General features: G+C 39.2%; 1 protein-coding gene across 1 annotated transcript in view; it reads right to left on the reverse strand.

Moving 5' to 3' along the window:
* Nucleotides 1-969: 969 nt before the first annotated feature.
* Nucleotides 970-26,227, reverse strand: part of COL1A2 (collagen type I alpha 2 chain) — a 41,426-nt gene continuing 16,168 nt past the window's right edge. The window contains exons 17-52 of the mRNA XM_049798592.1: nt 24,954-25,052; nt 24,824-24,868; nt 24,618-24,716; nt 24,037-24,090; nt 23,828-23,935; nt 22,901-22,954; nt 22,697-22,795; nt 21,778-21,831; nt 21,300-21,398; nt 20,477-20,530; nt 19,778-19,831; nt 19,598-19,651; nt 19,449-19,502; nt 18,560-18,604; nt 16,331-16,429; nt 15,488-15,595; nt 14,090-14,143; nt 13,467-13,520; nt 12,845-12,898; nt 12,683-12,736; nt 12,472-12,579; nt 11,431-11,484; nt 11,284-11,337; nt 10,203-10,364; nt 8,684-8,791; nt 8,156-8,263; nt 6,462-6,515; nt 6,249-6,356; nt 6,005-6,058; nt 5,553-5,660; nt 4,823-4,876; nt 4,601-4,708; nt 3,932-4,178; nt 3,319-3,509; nt 1,973-2,215; nt 970-1,387 (exon numbers count right to left, since the gene is read on the reverse strand). Of these exons, the coding sequence (XP_049654549.1) occupies nt 1,241-1,387; nt 1,973-2,215; nt 3,319-3,509; nt 3,932-4,178; nt 4,601-4,708; nt 4,823-4,876; nt 5,553-5,660; nt 6,005-6,058; nt 6,249-6,356; nt 6,462-6,515; nt 8,156-8,263; nt 8,684-8,791; nt 10,203-10,364; nt 11,284-11,337; nt 11,431-11,484; nt 12,472-12,579; nt 12,683-12,736; nt 12,845-12,898; nt 13,467-13,520; nt 14,090-14,143; nt 15,488-15,595; nt 16,331-16,429; nt 18,560-18,604; nt 19,449-19,502; nt 19,598-19,651; nt 19,778-19,831; nt 20,477-20,530; nt 21,300-21,398; nt 21,778-21,831; nt 22,697-22,795; nt 22,901-22,954; nt 23,828-23,935; nt 24,037-24,090; nt 24,618-24,716; nt 24,824-24,868; nt 24,954-25,052 (3,303 nt within the window). The 3' untranslated portion in view covers nt 970-1,240. The remainder of the gene's footprint in view (nt 1,388-1,972; nt 2,216-3,318; nt 3,510-3,931; nt 4,179-4,600; nt 4,709-4,822; nt 4,877-5,552; nt 5,661-6,004; nt 6,059-6,248; nt 6,357-6,461; nt 6,516-8,155; nt 8,264-8,683; nt 8,792-10,202; nt 10,365-11,283; nt 11,338-11,430; nt 11,485-12,471; nt 12,580-12,682; nt 12,737-12,844; nt 12,899-13,466; nt 13,521-14,089; nt 14,144-15,487; nt 15,596-16,330; nt 16,430-18,559; nt 18,605-19,448; nt 19,503-19,597; nt 19,652-19,777; nt 19,832-20,476; nt 20,531-21,299; nt 21,399-21,777; nt 21,832-22,696; nt 22,796-22,900; nt 22,955-23,827; nt 23,936-24,036; nt 24,091-24,617; nt 24,717-24,823; nt 24,869-24,953; nt 25,053-26,227) is intronic.

The following is a 26,227-nucleotide window of genomic DNA, read 5'->3' on the forward strand; positions in this document are numbered from 1 at the left end:
AAAGCAGACAGGCATAGTTCTACTGATTACAGCACAGCATCAGCCAGCACAGTGCTCTCAACACCAAGGAGCTTTCTGTCTTCAGGTGTAAGACAGAAGCTTCATTTTCCTTCTACCTTTAAGTAAGAAGATGATCCTTCTTTTGGACTTTAATCCTGCTTAGCATTTGGAAAAAAAATGAAAGAATTATTACTGCTTCTGAATTTCTCACACTATGAGGCACACTTACTGAGTTTCTTTTGGACTTTTCAAAAGGTGGTGTTGAAATGAAGAGTCAAGTAGACAATCACACCCTTAAGACAGTTGTTAGCAGTCTTAAGTATGCTAACTTAAGTATGCTTAAGTCTAAGTAAATGTTTTAGAGCAATGGGTTAAGATAGTTGCAGTAATGCAAATGTATTCTAAATTCTGGGTATGAGTACCTGCCAATGCATCTAAGCAAGTAACTTAACTCATTAAATAGTTTCTTTTGGAACACTGGACATGCTTTATTTCATTTTTTCACAATTTATTTAAACATCTCACATATACAAAATACATTTTCTTTCTTTTTTTTTGAGAAATGATGATATTTTTTTTTTTACCCATTGTAGAAGATGGAAATGAGATTTGAAAGCAGGAGCACCTGATTTTGGAGGAAGAGGACAAAGATGAGGAAAAATGATCCACATGCTTAAGCTGCGGGTGAGACAGGACATTCTAAGTTTTGAGACAGACTTCAAAGAAACAGAGAAGTGATACTTCAAATGCCACTAGCACCATCAAAGTTCAAGTATTGGAAAGATACTCTGTAATAACGCAATTAGCACCACTGTATTTTGAGTGGAACTGAAAGTACCTCAGATCATATGGAGAAGTACCTACAAAAGATGTGGATCACACTTGATTAGTGTATGAGGTAGTTTAAACCTTTGGAAGTCGTGGTTTTAAACTTCCTCCGTGGAAGATATTCAAAGGCCACAAGTGGTGCAAACTTTCATGATTTTTTATTTTGGTTTTTTTTCTTTACAAAGGTTGACATTTCCCAAAGCAAGGTGTTAAATCTTGAAAGACTTCCAAGTCCTTTTGGGGCTGTATTAAAATTTCATTGCACAATGCTCCAATCAATTCTTCTCCTTCTCTTTCGCCCAGAGTTTAAGCAAGTAGATGAACAGAAGAAATGGAAGGAGTCAGCTTTCATTATAAAAAGAAATGACAAGAGAATAATTTGGGAGAGGCTTTTAAGTTAATTTTAGTTCATTCATTTGAAACAGACTGGGCCAATGTCCAAACCGAATTCTTGGTCAGCGCCGCCAATATCCAGAGGTGCAATGTCAAGGATGGGCAAGCGAGATGGCTTATTTGTTCTGTATTCAATGATCGTTTTGCCCCATTGATTGTTCTTTCTCTGCAAGAGAAGATTCATTACCATTGTTATTGCATTATTCATAGTATTGAAAGTTGTTTCACCTGAATGGATAATTTCTGAAAGAATTTCATATTAATTTTGCTGCCATTGTTTGCAAATCAGATACCCATATCCAACTATTTAGTTCTCTGATAGAGAGAAAATACTTACTTTAATCTTCTGAAGTCATATGCGTGACGCTCTACATAAACTACCTTCACACTGATGTTAAATCCTCAGAGAACCCTGCCTGAGTTTTTCAGGACTTAAAGATCCTGGCCTTCCTACAGCTTATGCACTATTTCCTTATCAATCTTCAGCTTACACAGAATTTGAGTCTGGTCTCTCTGAAAAGCTTTTTCTTTTTTGCCACACTGCACAGTACAAGGTAGAATTTGTTTGTACCCCAGTCCTTCCCACTTGTTAAAGATCTGGCAGAGTTGGTTTTGTAGGCTATTTATCTTCACTGGGTAAAATTTTGCTGGTCTGACTGATAATCTAATTCTGAATCAAAGCACAACTCTGTCCCTAATCACGTGCTTAAATGTGAGCAATCATAGTGCCAATGGTTTCTGCATTACTTACAGAGCAGCCATCCTCAAGAACACTGAAAGTGAATCTGCTGTTGCCTTCAGCTCGTAGTTCAACATCATTGGATCCCTGCAGTATAACAGCCTTTTTAAGGTTGCCAGTTTCCTCATCCATGTAAGCAATGCTGTTCTTGCAGTGGTAGGTGATGTTCTGGGAGGCATGGTTGGCCAGCAGACGCATGAAGGCCAGTTGGGTGGCCATATCCTTTGAGGTCACTCCTTCATCATTGTATTCAAACTGAAAAACAGAAAGGAAGCCAGTCAATTGTATTGCTGGAGAAAGGTGGATGTTTGTAATGCAAGTATGTGATATTTGCTCTAGGAGCATAAAAAAAACCCCAACTACATAAGTCTGCAATCACTTGTCTATTGCAACTCCAGAGCTAAAGAGCATCACATAAAACTAGTAGGAGGTAGGTTGAAAACCAGACATGAGTGGATGTAGTTAAACTGTATAACTGTTCCAAGGTAGGGCGTTAATAGTTTATGTGGATTCAAAGACAAGATCAGACAAGTTCAAGGAAGAGAATTCTATTGTTTCCATAGATACACAAACAATACCTATTTCAAGAAAACCCTGATTTTTTTTTTTTTTAATCTAATAGAATAGTGTCTGTGGGTATTACAAATGTTTACTTCATTCTTGTATTTTTTTACAGCATCTACTTTCAGCCACTCTAAGAAACAGGACCCTAGACTGTTCCAACCCAGTGTGATCAGTCTTATATTCTTATATTAAAGATCTTGAACACTGCAATTTCATCATAAGATCAACTCAACTTCACTTAGAGAATTATGTAATTAGATCTCCTTAGCTATACAAAAGTGATTTATTTGCAACTGGCTGGTGTCTAATGAGCAAGTAGACATTTTTCTTTTTTTCACTTACACTAGCAATTCTGAATGTTACGGTGGAATATGCTCAGGATCTGTGATGCGTAATATAAATATCTTTCCAGGAACAGTGTCATATGTAAAAAATCTCAATTAAAAGAATAAGCAAAGATGTTTTTCTTACTTTTTCAGACAGTTTCTGAACTGTCTTTATACTAATGTACCATATTGCAGTCCAGGCTTCCCTTAGCTGTAGCCATTAGTCATGACGAATTGATCATTTGCAGACACCAAGAAAAATGAGAACAATACTGAGAAATCCTTTTAGCAAATTGTGACCCAAACCAGAACTGGAGCTCTATTCCCTTCAAGATAAAAGGTAGTTCCCTTTTTCATATTTCTCCTCTAAGAGAGTTTAATTTATCTGTTTGCTTGCTCAGAGTCAGTGGATTGGGAATTCTTCAGACAGCACTGTAGGAAACAATCACCCTCCCATACATCACTTACCTGGCTGCCACCATTGATAGTTTCACCAAACCATATGTGCTTCTTGTCCTTTGGATTCTTGTTGACATACCAGTTCTTAGCGGGAATATTGTCAGGGTTGGCATGGATGCAAGTCTCACCAGTGGCAAAGTCACAGTATGCTCTAATGGCATCTGCAGAGCAGCCTTGGTTAGGATCAATCCAGTAGAAGCCTGCCATTGAGGAAAGAAATGCGAACAATAGTTCACTCAGCCTAACATTTGCAGCCTATATTCACTTGTTTGATACAGGAACTCAGAGAGAGGTCAAAAATATCACAACTAGGTACAATATTAAGGTGATAACTGGGATAAATACATATTTTAGATTGTTAATGTATAAGAAGCTGTACTTGAAAGCTAGGGTTAAATAATTTTGTATTATTTTGAAAGATCATTGCAATAATCACGCAATAATCGCTATAAAGAGCTTTTCAGAATTTCCTTGTATCTATTTTCAGTGGAGGCAGAGAGAACTTCTTCATTGGTCATTTAGTATTTTCACTGGGTGGCCAAGGATACCAGTCATCAAAGAAAGCTAATAAGCTGGAAGTACTGCCTGAACCAGAAAGGGCAAATATCTGGCAGTAACATACCACTGCTCCATTCTGGGTGGCTAAGTCTTAGGTCACGGCAGGTGCGAGCTGGGTTCTTTCTGGAGCCTTCTGGGGTCAGCAGGGTCTCAATTTGGTTGTTCAATGTTTTCAGAGTAGCATCAACTTCATAGTCTTTGGGTCTGAGAGAAGGCTGATCAGCCCGGTAGTATTCTGCATCATAGCCAACTTCGTATCCACCACCATTGGGACCAGGGGGACCTGGGGGACCAGGAGGACCAGGAGGACCCTAAAGTTTTTCAAAAGCAAAAAACAAGAAGCATTCTATTAGACATATGGTTCTCTCAATTAAGTGTTTCCACACATGCATAGTCCTACTTAACTCCTAGCACCCTTAGCTCTAATCTGAGGGAGCACATATGGACTTGCCCTGTGGTGAATACTGTGGGCTCAAGCAGTAGAGGATGCACATTGTAGGACTACATCTTCTTTGTGTATTTGCTGTCTGGCCATAAGGAATGAACAAGAACTTCAGGTTTAGGCCTGTTAGGGAAATGTTTAATGTTAAATAACAATAGACATTTGGAAGGTTGTTTGTTTTTTTTTAATAAATAAACCCACATCTTTTCCTAAACTGCTAGGCTTTTGAAGTGATTTTCTTGTACCTGTGAAATAAATGTGTTAAATCAACAAAAAGTAAGTTATACTCACAGCAGGGCCTTGGCTACCATGAGAGCCACGCACACCAGCAGGGCCAATAGGTCCAGGGAGACCATTGCGACCATCTTTACCAGGAGGACCAGAAGGACCAGGTGGACCCTAAAAGGAAACTCAAACAGTTTAATGACAGTAGAAAACACTACAAGTAGAGTGTACATATATATTGCACAAAAGGAATGGGAGTTGTTTGAATATGCTCTTAAATTCACATACCCTTGGGCCAGCAGGGCCATTGTTACCAGGAGGACCTTGATCACCATGTTGGCCCTATTGGGAAAGATACATGCATAGTAATTAAAAAAATTGCAGTGGCACACATTTGTATTCGCATGATTGAAGAGGGAGCTATAGTTAGCATGTGCATTTGGGCTCAGAGAATGGGAATCTAGGACTTATGGCATTTATTAGTGGAGTTGGGGTTTAAAATGCCTGTTTGGGGCAGGGAGGAGAGAGAGTGAGAAGAGGTATTTAAGGGGATAACCTATTAATGTCTCAATATTGTTTCTTCAGGTTTTCAGAGAAGGCTTTAAAATAAAAGTCTGAATTCCTAGAGGGCACATCAGAATTTAAAGGGAAGAAAATCTACAAATTACTTCTACTTCTCTGTGATACAAAGGCCTTACAATTTCTGGCCAAAGTAAGAAGTAATACTAAAAGAAAGGCAGAGCTTTTTGAATTCTGTGCTAGCCAAATGCAGTTGACTTTCAGGGCAGCTAATGGTACTCACAGTTCTAAAGCCAACTATCAATGGCAATATCAAAATTTGCCATTTTATGTGAAGAGTGTTAAGTGTTAAAGAGCATCTTATGGCCTTTGAAAGACGATGCAGAGTGGAGCAACTGGTATCAACCTTCTGGGTTGTGCATATGTAATCCCACACTTGGGTGACCTTATTTCCTTTTTTTGCTCTTTATATTCAAAATTGTGAAAATCATTTACTTACAGCAAGACCAGGAAGACCCTGCAATCCATTGTGTCCCTTCAAGCCAGGCAGACCTCTGGGCCCCTTATCACCAGGTTCACCTTTCTCACCACGTGGACCTTGTGGTCCCTAGAAAGTGATATAGGTGTCAGAGAAATAAAATAGAAGGCTTCAAGTATATACTACTGTCAAAGCAAGAATTAAGCATGAGCACTCTACATTATGCCATAGGTTTCCTCTGATATATATATATGTACATTCTGTTACACCCAGGAAGAGTGTCAGTCCCAAAAGCTTCAGGATTGGTCCCATAAGAGAGAATGCTGATGAAGATTCTAGGTCTATAAATATTTACAGCTCCTTAAGCACTACTTTTTGGGCCCAAATCTTGAGCACAGTCACGAGTTTTTATTAATAAAGCGTGTTTTCTCTTCTTGCATCAATGGGGTAGCATATTTAGAAATCAGACTTACAGCAAGACCTCTTGGACCAAAAGCACCAGCAGGACCGACAGCACCAACAGGACCCTGAAACAGGAACAGAAAATGCATGTCACTGCTGTATATTATACCTAATAATGGTTCCACACTCAACACATCTCTGCAGAAAGCAAAGTAATTGCATACATACTGTAGAGGTTTCATGCACAGTGTATATGTGTATGATGGACAAATGTTACTCCTGTGTCAATCGAAAATTAAGGTCTCATCAACTTACAGGATCACCACGGTTTCCAGGCTTTCCAGAAGGACCAACTTGGCCATGAGGACCAGGAGCACCCACAGCACCACTGGGACCAGGGCTACCAGGAGCACCACGCTCACCCTGGGAATAAAGGAATGTAAAAGGACAGACAGTGTGTTACTACTGACTTACACATATTGGAATATTTCTTCCATGATTATGAAATAAAAGAAAAAAACAAGTCACCTTGAAACCAGGAGCACCATCACGGCCTGGAGGACCATCGTTTCCAGGATTGCCCTGTTAAAATACCATGAAAAATTATTAAATTCCATCAACCTTCATCTCACACGGAACTGTGTGTCAGTCTAATTGCTCCCAATGAGAGTAAGAAGTCATTAAGATGGGATAGTATAAATCTTGAAGATAACAAACTCTTCCTTAGCGATGCCATGCTCAAATTCCTTAAATATATTAATGTTCTCAGAAAAATAAGATGGTCTTCAAATATTTATGTTTTACAAGTTCAGTATAGAAGGAAATTACTGGGTTTTGCTGTATTTCTCCAGATGAAAAGGTCAAGACCATAGTGGTCTTCATCTAGCTTGCACTCTTGTAAAACTAAGCCCTACTTTTTAGATGAAAAATGCCAGTGGTGAGAAAAGGACTTAAACAGTAGTCCCAGCTAAATTACTTTTAGTACTTCACAAGCTTAAATGTCTTCCTTTGCGAATGTTAATTTCACTTCAACTGTTTCACTGTGTATACTAGCAAACATTTTTCTTCAGAAAATTCCCATGGAACAGAAAGTATATTTCTTTTTAATTACTATTCTCTGGTCTCTTTGAAATCCTGTAAGTCTTAAGACTTGCAGGAGTCCTGTATTAACAATGCTTCAGGTTATCAAATAAGCTTCCCTGATAAGGCTCAAAGAAAGCTTTACATAGTTATCCTAACAGGAAACAAGACAAAGTGTTAATATTTTACTTTAACTGTTCTTCAAGTGTAAGTCATGGATAGAAACTGTGTCAATACCCTTCTTCAAGGTGAACTACTAACTTGGATGGTTAAATTGGATGGAGAAGTTTATTTGCTGCTCTGTGAGCCGGGCCCCATCCTCCAAGTAATCACCCATGAGGCAGGGCATTAGAGGAAGCAATTTGTTCCACTCCAGCATTCCCACATTCCCCCTTCCGCACAGGGCTCAGGTCCTCCATTGCATCTTAACCTCCATTGATCTCTGCAGTTCAGCAGTACCTGCCACACAGGCCAGAGTTTGTTCTGTCATGTTTTCAGCCTACAAACATACTTTACATTGGGGTGAGGGAATGCACATTAGGAAACATTATGTAGCTCAGCCACAATGTTAAAAATGTATCTGTTTTGTTAGGACTCCAAAACAGTACTGAGTGTTGTACAAGTCCAATAACTGAATTCCAACATTTTGTGTAATGTGCTTCATATGCCTTCTGAGTGGGCCTTAAGTTAAAAAAAATTGTCTTTAATACTACAAATCACTAGATCACTCAAGTAAAAGTGACTTCCCTGAAAGATATGTGTATTGCATCTAACATAACAAGCTTTCCTCTATAGACAAAACCTTATCCTCTGGGATGTACTACTTTTCCCAGCTCCAACAATGAAGTAATCTTTTTCCCACTCCATCTTTCTTGACAATTAAGTAAAACATCAAAAGATTCTGACAGTGACTCTAGGATATATTTCAGACACAACTTGTGCCTCGAATTTGTCACCTGGTTGGGGACGGGGAGGGGAATCCATGTCTATTAGAATCTTGCTATAATTTTCTCTGAAGACATAGGAAGGTACAAGTTTGCTAGCAAAACAGCCTCCAGTTGCATCCATTTTTTTCTGTGTATTTGTCTTTGGCTCAGGATAAAAGAAAAGCAGTGCTGAAGAGGAAATAAGACATAGCTTACATCACGACCAGCTTCACCAGGAGCACCATTTGGACCAGGAGAACCCACAGGACCAGAGGGACCACGGGCACCAGGAGGACCAGAAACACCCAGGGGACCAGGTTCACCCTAGTACAGGAACAGTAGTAACAAAATGTGACATTATAATACAACGTAAACCAGTGTTCCAGAACTTTTGGCTTCTATCTAGGAGAAACATTTGTCTGTAATTGATTCTGGAAGTGAGGGAACCAAGACACAAGAAACATATCTAACTATACCAAATATTATCTTAATTCTAAATTTTCTACCTCTTCTATCAGACATCTCTGATGCCATTCAAAAATATGCTCACCTGCAGACACAAGTCTTGTTTGTCTGCAACAAGCAATAATTTCTTCCACTGCTCTGTTAGGTCCACATCCTCTGTTTGCAGTAGCAATGGAAACAGCAGAACCTACATCTCCTTTTCCCTGGTTTCTCATAACAGACCTCAACTTTTTTCTTTACACATCTCTGTTTAAAGCAGTTAAGTAGTCATATACTCACTGTTGCTCCAGAGATGCCTGGAAGACCACGTTCTCCCCGAGAGCCAGGCAGACCAAGGATACCAGGAGCACCAAGAATACCCTGAGGACCTGGGCTACCAGGAGGACCCTATGACATGAAGAGAATGTTTTTTTATATTAATAGAGAAAAATCAATTTTTTACAGCCCTTCACATTTCTCATTTGTTTTGTTCTGTAACAGTACCATCTGCTTTCTAAGGATCTCAATGTGTGTCAGTGCTAGCTAGTTCCTGCATGGAAGTAGTTGCAACCAAGCCATAAGACTTTAAACACCAAAGCTAAAGGTCTGTAAGAACATAATGCCAGTTATACTCCCCTCACAACTGTTTTCCAGTGAAAATGCTGTTTCTGAACAACCCTATACACATGCTTTTTCCTTTCACATTCAATAACAGTGGGTGACACATGAAAATTGGAGTATTCAATGAGAGAAGATGACTATGTGAGGGGATTCCGTAGCAAAGAGACTGATCATCTGAGACTGATCGTGAGACAGGCTTAGAAGACATCTAGGTGGTATCTGGCATCTCCAAACAATCCTTAGAGCTCTCTACTGACCATTTGAAAGGTAAAGTTTGTCTAGTTAAGTGACTTTTCCATTTCCTTGAAATTTGAGTATATGTGGTACTAAAGTTGGCATAAGTAATCAACCTAACATATTACCCTAAATTATCCTAACTTGCAGTCAGGCTTACTAGTTCAATTGTTTTTCATAATTGAAATTAAATTAGAACATAAAAATTAGAAAATGTATTGCTTTATACTGGACATTAAAGGGCAAATTTTCAGTTGTCACCTACACAATTTTAACATGTCTGACAATGACACTGAAGATTTCATTCTTAGCTGCAACTTCTGCAGATCACAGAAGAAATTTCTGTATTTTTTAATTGAGAAACAATAGGGTGGTAATTCGCACAAGTGCATACTTCTATAAGACAGAAATTCATCTGACTTAAAAAGTCAATAATTCTGGATGTGCAAGCTTAAGGAGACTCAAAATTAATTTATTTATTTGCATAATTCTAAGCCAACCTAGGGCCAGACAACTTTAACCTTGTGATCCCCACAAATTAGTTTCTGATGCAGAAATGAATTGAGATTGTTCTAAATGGATGTTCACATGTTCCTCCTTTTTCCATCCATGATGCTCAATTTTAGAGCAGGAGATTCTGCTTCCCCTTCTCAGACTAAGTAGCAATTTCTTCTGTAGTTAGCCTCGTTGCCTTCATTTTGGCTACTTGCAGAGAAAGATGCAACTCACCACAAGAAAAAAAGAGAGAAAAACCTGACCCAGAGATCAGGTTCACTTTTTATGGCATGTTTGTCAAACACGTCTATAAACAATTTATTGAGTCTCAGTGGAACTTCTACTTAAAAGCTTTGCTAAATTTGTGGATAAAAGAGAAAAGCCCTTCACAAATACCAAAATTATCTTAGAAGCCATAACTTTTACATGGAAAAACATTTTTAATGAGATGTGATACTCAGCAACTTACAGCAGCACCAGCCTCTCCAGATGGACCTTTCTCACCAGCAAAACCAGGTGGGCCAGCAATACCTTGTTCACCAGTACGGCCAACTGGACCAACATCACCACGTAGACCTCTAGGACCATCTTTGCCGGCTGGGCCAGGAGGACCAGGGGGACCAGTGATGCCCTAGGATTGAGTATGAATATGATACCATTACAATATAGGCCCATTAACTGGGGAGAACAGAGATAAATTTCATTTTATGTCCATGTACAAAAACAGTTTTGCAATAAACAGGTTGTCAGCTGTTCTGAAGCAGCAACTTCTATTGCTTTTGTTAGGAGCAGAAAGCTGGAATCAGTAGAATTATTGAACTGAGAGATTTATTTTTTTACACAGGGCAGGTGAAAGCAGCAAATTTGGTGGGAAAGTATTGATTTGGCTCTGGAGACATTAATTGCAACTATAAAATCTATGAGAAAAACCTCTTCCAATTCAACAGGATTATTTGCTTTGGATAGTGGGATTTACAATATATTTAAATGTAGGGTATCTAAGGAAAGAAGTGCCTTTTGATAAAGGTTAGAAACACCTTTGAAAAGAAAAACTACAAATGTCAATTTGAAATGAGAATTTTTGGCTGAAAAATAAAGCAGCAGGGATTCACATTCTTAAACACAACAAGAGGTTGCCCTGCTTGAGACAGGGGCTGGAACTGCAGATACTTTAGAAAGTGTGGACACGAGATAACTTTAACATTCTTTTTCAAATAGGACATGACCTTCTTGTTCCACACAAAATCAATGGTTATGCAGTTACTCAAAAGGAAAATAAACTCAGATTTATACAAATGGTTAGGCACCCACCTCAAAATGCAGAGGGATGCTTGATGGATTGTAAAACAACCCACAAATTAAATGCATAACTCCCAGTCTGGGAATTTAAACAGTTAAGAGACTTTTTCTTATCTCATCCAGTCCTAGAAGGATCTGAGGTGATTCCAGTGCAGTTAGAATTTGTGTCCATGTAATGAAAATGAGGATCATCCCTAACCAATGCAACTTCTGACTTAAGACCCATTAGAACTTCTTCATTAGTTACTTACAGCAGGGCCAGGAGGACCAACTCTTCCAGCAGCACCAGGGAAACCAGTCATGCCCTAAAAATAAAAGTGAAAAGGAAGATTTGGTTTAAAGGAAACAATGACTTCATGAAAAGCAACAACATCAGTGCCAAAAGCCTTAAGACTTACAGGAGGACCAGCGTCACCACGAGGGCCAGCAGGACCAGCAGCACCAGCGGGACCCTATGTATGAAGGATTGAAAAAAACAGATGAATCAAAGACTGCTAATGTTCCCTATTTAGAATAATGGCTCAGTCCCACTCTCATGAAACTTAAGGGCTATTTTGCTTTTTACTTTAAACAGGAGGAGGACTGGGCCCAAACCCATAATTCCTGTCCTGATACTAGGGTAGTAAATTCTCACAGACATTTTAAATCAGTATCGTAAGGACTGAGAAGAGTTGCATATGCCATTACAATTCAAATGAATTTGCCTTGCAAATGTTATGTCCATCTAAGCAAATCTGGAAGTCAAAATGTGAAAGACATAGTAAGGCAAAGAACAGCAAGTCCTCTGCACTGCATGACTAAAACAGCCACGTAGTGCAAGGGCTTGGTATAGCTCTATTAGAATCACACGGTAAGAACCCCAAGACATGTTATCCTGTAGCACTTTACAGTATTTAAAATACCAGGGCCTGACTTTCTGCATCATTTCAACCAGTTCCCCAATAATGGGCTGCATGCATGTGAAGCAGTATATACCTTTGGCCTATAAAGGTGTTAGCACATGACAAGCCTGCATGGAAGTGGGTGCACAGACAAATTTGCACATATGCTTCTGAATGACTGGGTCTGAAAATCAGACTGCAACAGCACATCCTGTCTTTGAGAGGAAGATATCAACATCCTCAGCTCAGAACTTACCCACAATCACCCCCTGAATGGTCCAAGATAGACTGATTTTGCTGATCTTCAGGGCAAGTTGAAAATTAATTATTTTTTTCTCTTCATTTCAGTTCCAGACTCATGATCTGAGCCCACATAAATAGACTGATGAAGCTTATATAATGTGTGAAAATCAGTATGGTGACTTTCCTCACAGCCTAGTTTGAAGTTTTGTTTCTTTTTTTTAATTACCTTTTCAAAATTCAAGGCCTTCAGGCTAGCGTATTGCTTGCATAGCACAGTTAAGAACTATGCATTTTACAAAGACACAGTTCACTTACTGGTGGTCCAGAAGCACCAATTGGGCCAATAGCACCTGTTGGTCCAGTTTCACCCTTAGGTCCTTTAGGCCCACGCTCGCCTTTAGCACCAGGCTGACCAGCTGCACCCTATGGGCAGAAAAAACACACAGAACAAGGAGTTGGAAACGTATGGAAAGGAAATAGAGGAATGGCATGGCATCAACAAGAGGAAACTGCAAACAATACTCACAGGAGGTCCAGCAAATCCACTAGGACCTACGGGACCAGGCTCACCGCGTTCACCCTAAAGAGAGGGCAAAGAAGAGAGGACTGGTTGGAACAGGCTTTAAAAGGGCATTTTTCTGAACATCATGTCTTTGACACAAGAATAGTTGTAGGAATTGTTACTTACAGGGATACCACGGGCACCAGCAGGACCAGCAGGACCAGCAGGACCTCCTTCACCCTAAAACAGATGGCAGAAAATATTATGACACTGTGGGGGAAGGCCACACTGCAGTAAGAACAAGGGTGATCTTTTGGTACAGATGCATATAGCAAGTCTCCCTGTGTCTCCAATGAAGACGGTGTTACTGAAAATGCTTCTGTTTTGCCCCGCCATGTATTAATAATTTCTAACAATACTCAGAATAAAAAAATTCTGAGCTAATGTGTTGTTGTTCATCACCATAACAAAACCTCTTCTCACAGTGTGAGGACGACTGTGGAGATTAGCCTTAACTGGGAATAATTCAGACAAAGCTTAGATCAGAATCTTCTCCCCATATAACCCACTGCCATATAGATGTGCATCCCTTCCCTGCCCTTTTAGGAAAAAGTATGGGGTGCTATGGCAAACTTCACTGAATAGTTCTACAGTCCCAATAACCCTTGCCTCCCAAATCTGAGAAACTTGCACAACTCATGCACAATAGAAAGGTAGAATTGTTTTTTATGGAACTCCTCATCTTAAATATATGTGGGGAAAATGTATAAACAAACAAGACACTTTTTCATTCAAAGAGTAGACTTACCCGATCACCAGCACCACCAGCAGGGCCAGGAGCACCAATAGCACCAGGGAGACCCTATAGGTCAAGAGACAGGACACCATTTCTAACAAAATGTAAGCAGGAGTGACTACTTTTAATATTTTTTTCTCTTTCCTCCTGGATACAGGTGTGTGACTTTCTTCCAGCTGTTTTCAATATAAAGGACACATGATTTTATAAACCAAAATATATTCTGTTATTTTCCTTCCAAAGTATGAATTCTAGGACAGGCAGTCAAAATCTCAAATTAATGATAATTTTGTGTGGCTTTGCAGGCTGCCTTTAGAATTAGCTGTCTGGACTGAGGCCATGAAGTTAAAGAGGAAAACGTCACACTTAACAATGGGTCTATGAAATACAAGGTTCTCTGCTGATGTAATTTCTCTGCTTGTGTGCATGAGAAGTGGTCGCTTTTTCTCTCTCTCCCCCCAGATTCAAACATCCCTGGACAAGGTGCAACAAAATCATATTGACTTGTATCAAAAGTGATCAAATATAAGTGGAAATGCAATATAGTGGCAAATGTAAGTCCTGAACATCCTTTTTAGTCACTTAAGTTCTGAGGTGTAGCAAGGTAAACTCAAGTAGAACCAAAAGATACTTACACGAGCACCATCTCTTCCTGTTGCACCAACATCACCTCTCAGACCTGGGGCACCCTAGAATACACAGAGGGGAAAAAACCCCTTATATTGGTAATGAACACAATAGTTTGTATGAAAGAAGTCTTGAACTGTTTGCTGAGTATCCATGTATTACTTGCATATCATATGAGATGCTTATCATGCTAGTCTTTTGGGGAACGGACTTTGATTATTATTTCATTCTTATTGCTGAGTATGTACTGACTTGCAAAGCAAGAATTTGCAGACAAAGGGGACTGACATGCTTTTCAGAATTATGAGCCTGCCTCTTTCATGGGAAACCTACCTAGTTTCCCCCAGGTGGCAAGAATTCTGAATGGAATTAAAAATTCAAAACCAAGTTGATGTATATTCCAAATGATGAATGTAAATCCCCCCTCAAAATCCCTTTTCGTTTGGTCAAGAAATAACCATATGTAAAAATTCTTTTGGGTATTCATGTTATACTTTCTATTTGAAGCAGGAAAACAACTGTTAAAAACAATGATGTCATATGAGTGCTCATATAAAACACATGTTTCGTATCACAAAAAATTATATCCAGGCCACCACTAGTGTCAGCAAATCAGACCAGCACTCCGTTCTCTCTCTTTTTTTTAAAATACATCCTACTCTTCTGCATTAATCTGCATGTAAGAGTATAGTGTTTTATAAAAAGTTGCAAGCAATTTTCATCTTAATTTCCTTACAACTCTGTTTATGCTAAATGACTATGGATTTTTTTTAGTCTAAACAAATAAAGCAGTTCTAGAAATCTCAGTTTAGAGTTTAAATAATGAAGAGAATATGGAATGAGATGTACATAACAAGATAAAAACCAATTTTATAGATAATTATTCGGTTAAAGTAGAGTTAGCAAGAGGGCTTGCTACCAGACTACACAGCTTTATGTAAAGGCTTACCTTGGCTAAAATGTTTTCTGATTTTATAGAAAACTGATATAATCACAAGATTTTTATAACTGATTTACTTATAGTCATGGCACCTAGAGCAGTCAAGGATTTGATCAGAGACTCAGTCCTTTATGATCAGTAGGCCCATTCCTACTGTAAAGCCTGTACTCAAAGACAGCTTTAGTATTTCTTTGGTAAAGATAACCTCATTGTTAACCAATCCTGTGAAGGACTAACTGCCACTTAAACCAACTGCGAATGCTGAGCATAGATCAAAATACCACCTTAGAAAAGACTGTCAGTCTGTGAGACCAACAAAACCTCTACTTATTGACCACTAAGTAATATAGTTTCACATTAAATAAAAGTTGCATTGGGGTAATCTGCAGTTATTTTTTAAAGTTAATGAAATTCAAGCATCTCCCAAACCTGTGCATGCAGTAACAAAGCAGGTTGTCCACCTTACCTTTTCACCCTTGCCTCCTGGAACACCAGCAACACCTCTCTCTCCTGGGATTCCACCAGGGCCAGCAGGACCAGGACCACCAGCAGCACCAACATTGCCAGGCTCACCCTGGCAGAAACAGTATATCATGTAAGACAGGGTCAAATCATTCACATAATTTGGTACAAAATTCTGTCATTACTACTTTGCCCATCTTTCTGTTTGCTTATAAACAGTGTAAATAGTAGCATTTTGTCTTAAGCTATTGTACTTATTTTACTTTTTCAGCTACTGAAGATGACAGACATGAACAGTGTCTCTGATTCTGTGGGCTCCTGAGGTTTTAGGGCGTCCCATATTCCAAACTGAATTTCTGTAGAAAGACTACCCATTGAAATCCTGAAAACTAAACCCCATATTCAGTTAGCATCAAGCCAGTGTTATTTTGGTAGATGACTGCTCATTATTGTGCTAATGTTTTGGGGAAAATATTGCTTACTAGACAGAAGAACTTCCTGTGTATAAGTAGAGGTGGGTATAAATAGCAGTCAGCATGAATTTTGGCCAAAATCTCAGACCCTATCTCAAAAAAGAGTAATAATATACCCAGCTGACAAGCTGTATTTAAACTGAGTCCAAACTGGAGTTCACCTCTCATCATCTATAGTGCTAAACATAAACCCCTTTAATATTAATGTGGACTAGCTGGGATGGAGCTTTACCACTTGAAGAAGTGACCCCGGGGCTATGGTGTATAGGTAACTACCTGTTACCAGTAATTACTTATGCTCTTAGGAAAAAAGGTTTCGGATTGCCTTCATCAGGAATTCAACAGTAAGGCAATGGCAGCTGGGGAAAGCACACCTTGTTACCATCAGGGCCTGGTGGGCCAGATGGACCACGGCTTCCAATGGCACCAGCAGGACCAACAGCACCACTTTCACCAGGAGGACCACGTTCACCCTGCAGGAGACAGCTTGATTTGAGTTTTTTCTAGAATTGTTCTGTAGCTAGAGGTTTAAAAGCACTAACTAGTAGCAATGACAATGTGATGCATTTTTATGTGGACAAACCATTAAGAATTGTATTAGAATTCTGCAGATATTAAATAAACTGGTCATAAGAATTGGCTCTAGCTTTTGGCACAAATGGAGCAAAGCGAAGTACTAAAGTCTTGCATCATGATATCAGCTGACAAAGTACAAGTACTTCTTGAACATGGATTTTGGCTACTGTGCTCATTCTGGTAACAGTGTCTTGCATGCTATTGTCAAATGGAGTTTCTGATACCAGTTTGAGAGCAGATAATGGATTCTAATGAAATTAGAGCCATAGTAACTGGCAAATAATTATTTTTACAGTGGCAAATGCCTGGTGAATATTGGAGAATAAAGGTGACAGCTAAAGCCTACTAATGTGACCTGTACATTATAACACGGGTAAGGACAAATTTTGAAATGGAGGTCAACTGGAGATGGGGCTTAAATGCACAATAGATCTATCAAAGACAGAAATATCAGCTTTACTAAAGACATCTCAGATTATCCCAGTATGATCGAGATGGACATCAATGAATAATCTCATAAGAAATAATAGAGTTATGTTGGAAAACCTGGGAGTTTGTACGAGAGCTATAATGTGGTCAAAGAACTAACTCAAGGAGAGATAGCGCACTGTTAAAAAGCACCAACAATGCAGAATGCTAACTTATATTGTAGTGATGTTCCCAAATGTATCTTTTAATTATTTTTACATACATTTTGTTAATGACAGAGAGGCAGAAAAGGAAGAAAGATATTTATGAAATATGCAGATATCACAAAGGTGGAAGCTTTTGTCAACAGGAAGAAGGGTTGACATATTACACCGGAAGAAGTGAATAACCTGTTGGATGGCTGTCACGGCAGAACTGGGACAAAATTCAAGAATGCAAAATACCAGGCCATTTATTTAGGCACCAGAAATGAGGGTTTGTGCTGTAAATGGAGGTTTCATCTGGTGAAAATGACAGAAAGGGAAAGGCGATAGTCAATAGCCAACAATATGATGCGGTCTTGAAAAAGGCAAATGTGGTCTGGCACAAGGAGTGAGGTTCTTTTAGGATGTGTTAATTTTGTTGTACAAAGTATTGGTAAGACCTAATTTGGAATAGTGAATGAAATACACTCTGGCTGGGTATGAGATGCTTAAGGCAAGCTAGAGCAGAGACAGGTAACTGCTAGAATGATGAAGGGAACTTGGCTTGGATGGAATAGCAAAATGCAAGTTTAAAGAGGACATGGTTACTAATACAGCCTCAAGCCGCTAAATATAGGGAGGAAAGTGCTGTTTAAACTGATTGACATGACTGATAAGAGTGAATGGGAATATTTGTCATGAATACTTTTAGTCTGGAAGTCAGAAGAGGAACAACAGAATTAATTTAAATATCAACCTCTTTAGTGGATTTGGAAAGCAAACAATTAATCAAACATTTTAGAAACTACTCATTGCTCTGCATAAATGGGACCTTCCTGCCATGCAGGAAGGCCTCCACACAAAGCTCTTTACAGATGTTTATTCATGGTGCAGGAATAAAGGGAAGTGGAAGGCAATATCTTCTAATGACTACTCCAGGCTCTGGATTCAGCCCACCATTTGTTCACAAAGACATTACATGGGAGGTAGGAGAGGGTCAGCAAGGGATAGTATGACTGAAATGGTCAGGCTAAGAAGGTCTGTGCATAGGCATTGGAGCTGAAAATTCTCACATGCACCAGGCCTCAGTGTAACACTGTAGGATCAGTCTTTCGTCATTCACACTCTCATTGTGCGGTTCATCAATACAGGGTATCATTACTTGGGTAATACTCATATTGCTTATCTAGAAGTCCACTAACACTGGCAACTATTGTATTATATAATCGTACACCCCCGACGCATGCGAACAGCAGAGAACATTCTCCCTCATTCCTGAGAGTCTGCTGCAATACACAATATTCTGTAACTGAGAAGAGCTGTTTGAATTGAGAAACTTGGAAATGTTCAGTAATAATAGTTGCTATATACATGTTATTAAGACAGTCAGTACTAGATTTCAAATGAGTTACTCACTCTTGGGCCAGCAGGACCAGGGACACCAAATTCACCATGAAGACCCTAGAAGAGAGTAGATGTATTGGTAAAGCTTATTTCTAAAGCAAACTTATTAGCTTTAATTGTACTTTGTTTCTTAGAAGTAAATAGAAATGCTTCTCAAATTGCAGCAGCATATTGAAAAACTTCAGACTAAACCCAGTCTTTTAGATACACAGAAATAAATCCTTTTCATATAGCTGCACAATATGTCAAAGCACACATGAGATAGTAATTTCTCTTCTGAAGAAAGAGTTAGCTGTTAAATTCCAAGCTCATTTTTCAGGTACATGCAATGTAAACCCTTTTACAGGGACACAGAGAGATGTAACTGTAAACATTAAAGGTGGTTATGACACATAGAATGCACAATTTGCAGATTACATCACATACTTTAACTGAGCAGAACCTAGAGCCTGAATTACCACTGAGCTACCTCCATTGTATGCCATTGCAAATTCACTGAAATCAAATGAGATGCAAAAGCATACAACTGGAGTAATGCAGGTTAGACTGAACCTTGAAGATTTCAAAAGAAATTTGAAGTAAAGTATTTTTCATGTACTGTCTTATCTTTTGGGAAAGGGGGCATATTTTACTGCTGTTTAAGGCCCAAAAAGCAAAGGATTGTCTTTGCTCAGTTTCATACCAAAACTTTGAAAAAAGAAGTACGTTGCAAATTCCAACGGACTTTCTTCATTTGTGGCTAACTTTAACAAAAGGGACTATTAAACTTTGCATATAACACAGATTGCTTTGTTTTGGCAAATGGATCCAACAGGCTCTTGCTTCACCACATGTGCAATTGTAAACAATGCTTATGCAATGCCTGCCCCTACTTGCAGAGTACTGTATATCTGTCACTCACCCTTTCGCCTGGTTTACCAGCTTCACCAGCTGGACCCGAGGGACCTGGCAGACCCTAAGTGTAAAGAAACAAGAGTACAAATAAAGTTAAGGCAGAAGCACTTCATGCTTTGTAAAGCATAGGTAAGATTGAGCAGAGCACATAGTTACCTGGAAGCCAGGAGGGCCAGCAGGACCTTGTTCACCCTTTCCACCTTGGTTGCCCTGGATGGAATAAAAAACAAGTGATTAACTTGAAACGAGAAATACAGGAAAATGGTTTATAAAATGGGAAGTCCCATTAACGAAAAGTAAACCACAAATTGGATCTGTGTGGAGGCTGTTACTTACAGTGACTCCAGGAGGACCTTGAGCACCATTGTTTCCCTCTGGACCAGGAGCACCCTAAATGTGTTCAGGTAGAAAGCTGTTATCAAAGATTTGATTTGTTACGAATAATATCTCTCTAAAGTGATTCTGTGCCAAAACCAAAGATCTCTGCATATTTTGAACTTAACTATTTACTTGTAAGAGCTTCACTGTCAAAGGGTACTAAAGATGCTTACAATTTTAAACTCTGGGGATTGTTTTAGTTATTGCAGCACATTAATCATTAAGGAAACCTCCTTTGGAATTACAGATTATAGGAACCTTGCTGACAGCATTTTTCCCACAACAGACCAATTATTTGGCCCTTTAAATGGAAGGACTAGTAAGTTTCAACTATCAGTAAGAAGTTGGAAATATACAGGATAAACTAGAAACAATACACTGTCCTCAAAAAATTGCATGGGGACTGCTATTTTTTCGTCTTCATAGGAAGCTAATACCCCATAATTAATTACCCAATTAATACACAAGAAGGGTAGTTTTCATTTATCCCTTAAGTAATAGTCCCCACTGACATGAGGCTAGATGAATGCATCCCCAAGTGCTTTTCTATTTCATCATCTATTCATTTTTGCACAGGACAATGCTATCTTATTACAGAGGTTTTGAAAATCTACTTTTTTCTCTCTGGAAGTTGATAAAGAAAACATATCCACATACCCGTGGGCCAGCAAGACCAACATTGCCTTTTTCACCAGGTTTGCCAGGTTCACCCTGAAGTTGAAAGAAAAAGATACAAAAATTAACCAAGATTTCATATTAGATTCAGTTTAAACTACTGAACAGATATATACTCTCCTTGATAGATTTATTGTAATATTTCTTTAACCCTAATTAAAACACTGACAAGCTCCATGTGCCTTGTTGAAGCACTTAGAAAAAACAGCTCAAAAATGTCTTGTCTTTTCAAAACTCCATTCCTATTTTTTTTTTTTGAGATCATAATTAATGACACTCTGCATAGTATCCTATGCAATACACTATATAAATGTCTGCATGTGTGTGTATGTATAGCAACACCACAAATCCAAGAGGTGATTATTGTTATTTTGTGGCCTCTGTGTGACACATCAAGAGCACCACTGAAATCACTGGTAGCTTTTCTTCTAAACTGAGTGAGCTTTGGATTGTGCTCCATAAATAACAACACTCTGGAACTGAAACTTAGGCTTGGTGGCCAACCTTTAAAGAACTTTTAGAAATGATAAAATGGACATGCAGAAATTATAGTATAGACATATATTATTCTAATCACTTCAATGTCCAAATATTCCTAAACTAATTAAACTGCTTTTAATTTGTTTAATCATACTCCAGATAACTGGAAAATAATTTCAAACAGAACTCTTGAATGTAAGTGGATGCTATTCAATAAGCAGTACAGGAGGACACAGGGAGATGTGTTTGATTGCTAGAGCTGGGGACCTACAGATTAATCTGGAAATACCTTCATAGTAATAGAAAATTTCTGTACTGTACTTACAGTGGGACCTTTTGGTCCAGGGAATCCAATGTTGCCAGGCTCACCTCTATTACCAGCTGGACCGATTGGCCCAACCCTACCATCTGCTCCAGGGAAACCCTAGAAAAAGAAATCATACTATTAAATGGCTGGGGTAATTTAATTAGAGTTCAGTTTTAGGAGAAATGTGTACTGACAGGAAACAAATGCCATTTAACTTTTAAACTCTCTTTATACATTGCATGCTCATGCATTCCTCCATTTTTCTGCTTTTTGTAGAACTATGTATTTCTTCTTCCCCTTCCATGACACGGGCCTTTTCTGAGAGCCACAGAAATGAATGGAAAATGTCTCTGATTTTCTGAGTAATAAGGTAGTAAAATCTTGCTGGCTTTACAAAGAGTTGTGTTAGAGCTCAGTGCTGAGATCTCTGCTTTTTAAAATCTCAGTTCATGTTTCACATGCAATGGGGAAACAGAATGAAAAGCAAGGTACTTACGACAGGACCTTCCTTGCCAGCAGGGCCTGGGCTTCCAGGCTGACCTGGGAGACCCTGAGAAAGGAAAGGTTTCATGTTTTTAGAGGGAAACCAACTCACCCAAAAGTTAACCAAAATTTTTTTCCTACATGTGTGCAAACACACACAGATGCCAAGTTAGCAATATACACTGTGGAAACAGGACTGTATGTCCTATCAAGTTTACATCTAAAACACACTGAAGTTTAATTTGGTGTTGTGTGCTCCCATGCCAGTTGAAAATCAGTATAGGTAAGTAACTGTTTCACTCAGATAAACTCATTTAGACTCTACTTTAGCAGAGAATGTGCTTAAATGTTTGCAGATGCCTAACAGTTCACATGTGCACTGAAAACTCACTCCATGCAGTGGGGTAGTAAGGGAAAGAGTAGATTAAAGAGGATAAAAGACAATGACATGGACATAATCTGGCTGCAACATCCACTAGAAGTGGACAGCTGTTTTCAGTGAAATCATTTGCAAAATAAAATTGAAATTATTGAGATCGGCCATCTGATATCATTTTAGTAGGGTTTATTTTTCTTTTAGTTACTTAAAGAGGACAGACGCACTTCAGCTGTGATCTTAATGATCACATTCTGTAGATAATCACAAGTGGAACCCCCTCTCAGAAGTCAAAGCAGTATCCAGTAGAAGGGGGCACTGCTCCATGACAAGGCAATCAAATGCTACCACATACAAAAGAAACTAATTTCAGTAAACATTCTGATGCTTAATCATTTCCTCATGGATGTTTTTTCAATAGAGTGGTAGAGGTTCCCTAATTGTGGTTAGCACAGGCTGAATTTTTGCCATTGGATTTCTGAATGATTTTGTTCCTGAATTGTAAGTCATTTTCTTTTTGCAAAGTTCAAACTTATTCCACAGAGTTCAAACTTACTCTTGGACCCATAAGACCAGGCTCACCAGGACGGCCACCATCACCACTAGGACCCTTAGCACCAACGGGACCACTAGGACCACGATTACCAGCAGGTCCCTACCAAAATAAATAAATAAAATCAGGCAGAGGTAGCAAAAAGCATCACACATCTGTATATAAAAGAAGATAGTTTAGAAATAGTGACCTAGACAAAAGTCCTACCATGACACCAGCTCTTCCATCAGCTCCAGGGAGACCACGAGATCCAGGCACACCCTACAAGTGAACACAAAACAAATCAAGAAAGGGAAAGAAAGAAATCTGTTCCTGTAAGGTGTAGAGTGCTTACTAAATTTCAGCCTTCCAAGCAGGTCTGCTGAATTTGAGGTAAGTGCAGCTCTAAGCACACACACCTCAGTGAATATGTATATTGTGAAAGAAATCTCTCTCACTTCCTTTAGATTTCTATAAGTCCTAATCTGCTTGTAACAGAGCATTTTCAGTGTTCACTGTAATCTAATAGTGGCTCTAGCCAGCAGCTAGGATCCCATAGCCTGGCCCACACAGTTTCACCTTCACTTCTCTATAGAGAGTTACTGGCTTCTCTATGACTGTACACCATACCCAAGATGCAATGCTGAATCTATATCTCTACCAAAAAAATCTGATGGAAACACTGCCATTTTTCCTATTATTTTCCTCTGAATTCTTTTCCTGCATGAAGCCACACGCCTCCTGAAGTTCATGGAGTGTTTCCTCACCCCATGAAAAGGGTACTAGGCACCCTTGAAGACACTGAATCGAAACCTTCTTCATCACATTATGTGTGAGCCAATTATCTGGTTTAAGCAGTTATATTCCATCACAAAGCTTTAAGAGTAATCAAAGATAATTCACTAAATATTACACAATGGATAAATCAAAGCAACCTCTAATTACTTCAGTGATAAGATAGTAAACAGCATTAACACAAAGCAAAAATGGGTTTGGTCCCAACTAAGCAAAAGGCTCAGAATTGCAAATGATCTTTTCTTAGCAGCATTAATGTAAATTTAATTACTCATAATTACTTAATTTGCCTTTGTGGCTCTAGCTTTATTTCCTCTTTCATTTTTGCTTCTACTTCTGGAACACAAAAAGAAAACCTACTCTTAGACCAGCAGGGCCTGGGGGACCAGCAGAGCCAGGTTCACCAGTGCCGCCTCTCTTGCCTTCCTCACCACTAGGACCAGGAGGGCCAGCGGGTCCAGCAGCACCCTATTTCAGGCGAACAGAGAGAAAGAAGAAATCAGATGCTGTGTTGCAAGTAACTATCAGGCTTTTTCATTGAAAAAACCTTCACATGTTGCCATACTTACAGGCTCACCCTTGTTACCACTTTCTCCCTTGGCACCAGCAGGGCCTGGTTCACCCTAGAGTCCAAAACAGAGATCACAGAATTAAGCACCATCCCCAAAATCTCTCTTCTACCTGGACAGCTTTTTCATGAATCAAAAAACTCTTTAATCATCCAGTGCCATGCCTGCCTCTATTGTGATATATGGTCAATGAACATAACTGCATTTTTGGCTTAACAGGCATGAAAACAAACGTTAAAGATGCTTAGAAATGACAGTAATTGAACTATGACACATTCAGGGCTGGTTCCTCTACTGAGGATACCTGTTGAGGGCCTGACTGTTAGATTGCTGTCACATCTCTCGATACTATGAACACAGCTTAACAGTCCTTGCACTCAAAGGGAGTGCAAAATGAACCTCTTCAGTCTCAGCATCTGAAGCAAGCAGTGAGACACAGAAATGAACTACAATGTTTAATTACAGTGGAATAAGAAAAAATGTCTGCATTAAATACAAAAATATATCCAGAGGAAATCTTTTACAACTGTGGAAACTGTCCAATTTTTAAATGAAGACATACAATATACAAGGTCACTTACAACAAGTCCTCTAGCACCACTAGGACCAGCAGGGCCAGGGGGACCAGGAATACCACGGGGACCAGGCAGACCAGGAGCACCAGCAACACCAGGAAGACCCTGTTCAACGGCGCAGGGGGGGGGAACATATTATAAGCCCATTATCTGCTGCATTAATTGAATTGTGTTTTTTTAGAGCAAACAAGTGTGAGTATGGCTGTACTTACAGCTGCACCCTTAGCCCCTGGAAGACCATTAGCACCAGGGTTGCCCTATTAAGAAAGGTAACAATACTGGTTAATTCACAGTCTCAAGTGCACCCATCCGACAACAGATAAAGTCTGGCAAGTTACTCACTGGAGGGCCAACAGGACCACTAGAACCAGGAAGTCCAATCTCTCCTCTTGGACCAGCAGGACCAGTAGGACCAACATTACCAGCAGGTCCGATTTCACCCTGTTTGAGGGAAGGACAGAGGCCTCTATCAGCGTTAGGACCATAGTAGAGCAATCCTATATTAGCCTGAGATTAAGACAACAACCATGTATATATACTCCCACTTCAGAGGCCAGGAAATCAAGGAGCTGAGAGCTTTTATTGGATTTTAAAGGCACTGAAACTGGGATGTCTAGCTAGGCTCCATCAAAGCTGATGGCTAACACGGGAACAACAGATGCTCAGCATTATCTGAGAAGCTACGCTATCGCCAAGAATTACACAGAAGGTTTATCTAGAAAATCAGAATTCCGATTCCAGTATTATCTACAGCCATGTGCCTACAGCATTGGCCTGAGATGCCTTACAGTGTATGAGAACTAACTGACCATTATCTTGCACCTCAAGATGCCATTTGCACTGATGCCTGATCAGAGCGCTGTAGGATAGTGTTCACAGTAGAGTAAATGACAGAAAAAAATGTTCTTAGTTTTACTCTCAGAAGCTTGTATTCACTAAGTCTACTACAAAAAGCTGCATACAATGGCAACTTCTCTTCAGCAATTCTCAAAGTAGTCAGAGTTCCCCCTGGACATGTAGGCAGTCTTCTCTTGAAATTACATGCTGTAACCACACTCACATCTGCATCAGAGAAGACTTCATGGTTTCCAAAAGTCTTGCCTTTTGACCGGAATAACCAGAATGGGATCTCAACTTTTCCTCATCTTTCCTGCAGTTAATATTAAGAGGTCTAGCAAACAATACTCTGTTTTCTTCTAAAGGCAGATCAAGATGAGAGTTTTGTCTGTTGTGACATGGAGTTTGTATACTTGTGTTACAGGTGAAAAACTGTATCACACTACATGTAAGCGTATGCAGCTTTGAGCTTCTTGGCAAATGGTCAGTGAAATTTGTAAATGCAGTATATGGCATACTGTTGCCCCAAATCCTCTTTCCTTCCTTGGACAAAGTAAAATTCAAAATAATGAGACTCTTACCCAGGTAAAAATGGTAAGATCTAAGCAATAAACTGAGTTATCTAAGTTATAGTCTGTAAGAGCAAAATGGTACTGCCCTAAACCTGAAAAGTTTAAGTGCAATTTTTCCATTGTAATTTCAAGAACTTAGGTTGGAAAGAGCTTGATACTCAACTGCAGCTTCTTGGTCCTCCACTACTTCTGTAAAGTGATGTAAAC

The sequence above is a fragment of the Accipiter gentilis genome, chromosome 4 (genome assembly GCF_929443795.1).
Source record: "Accipiter gentilis chromosome 4, bAccGen1.1, whole genome shotgun sequence".
In the NCBI taxonomy this organism is placed as follows: domain Eukaryota; kingdom Metazoa; phylum Chordata; class Aves; order Accipitriformes; family Accipitridae; genus Astur; species Astur gentilis.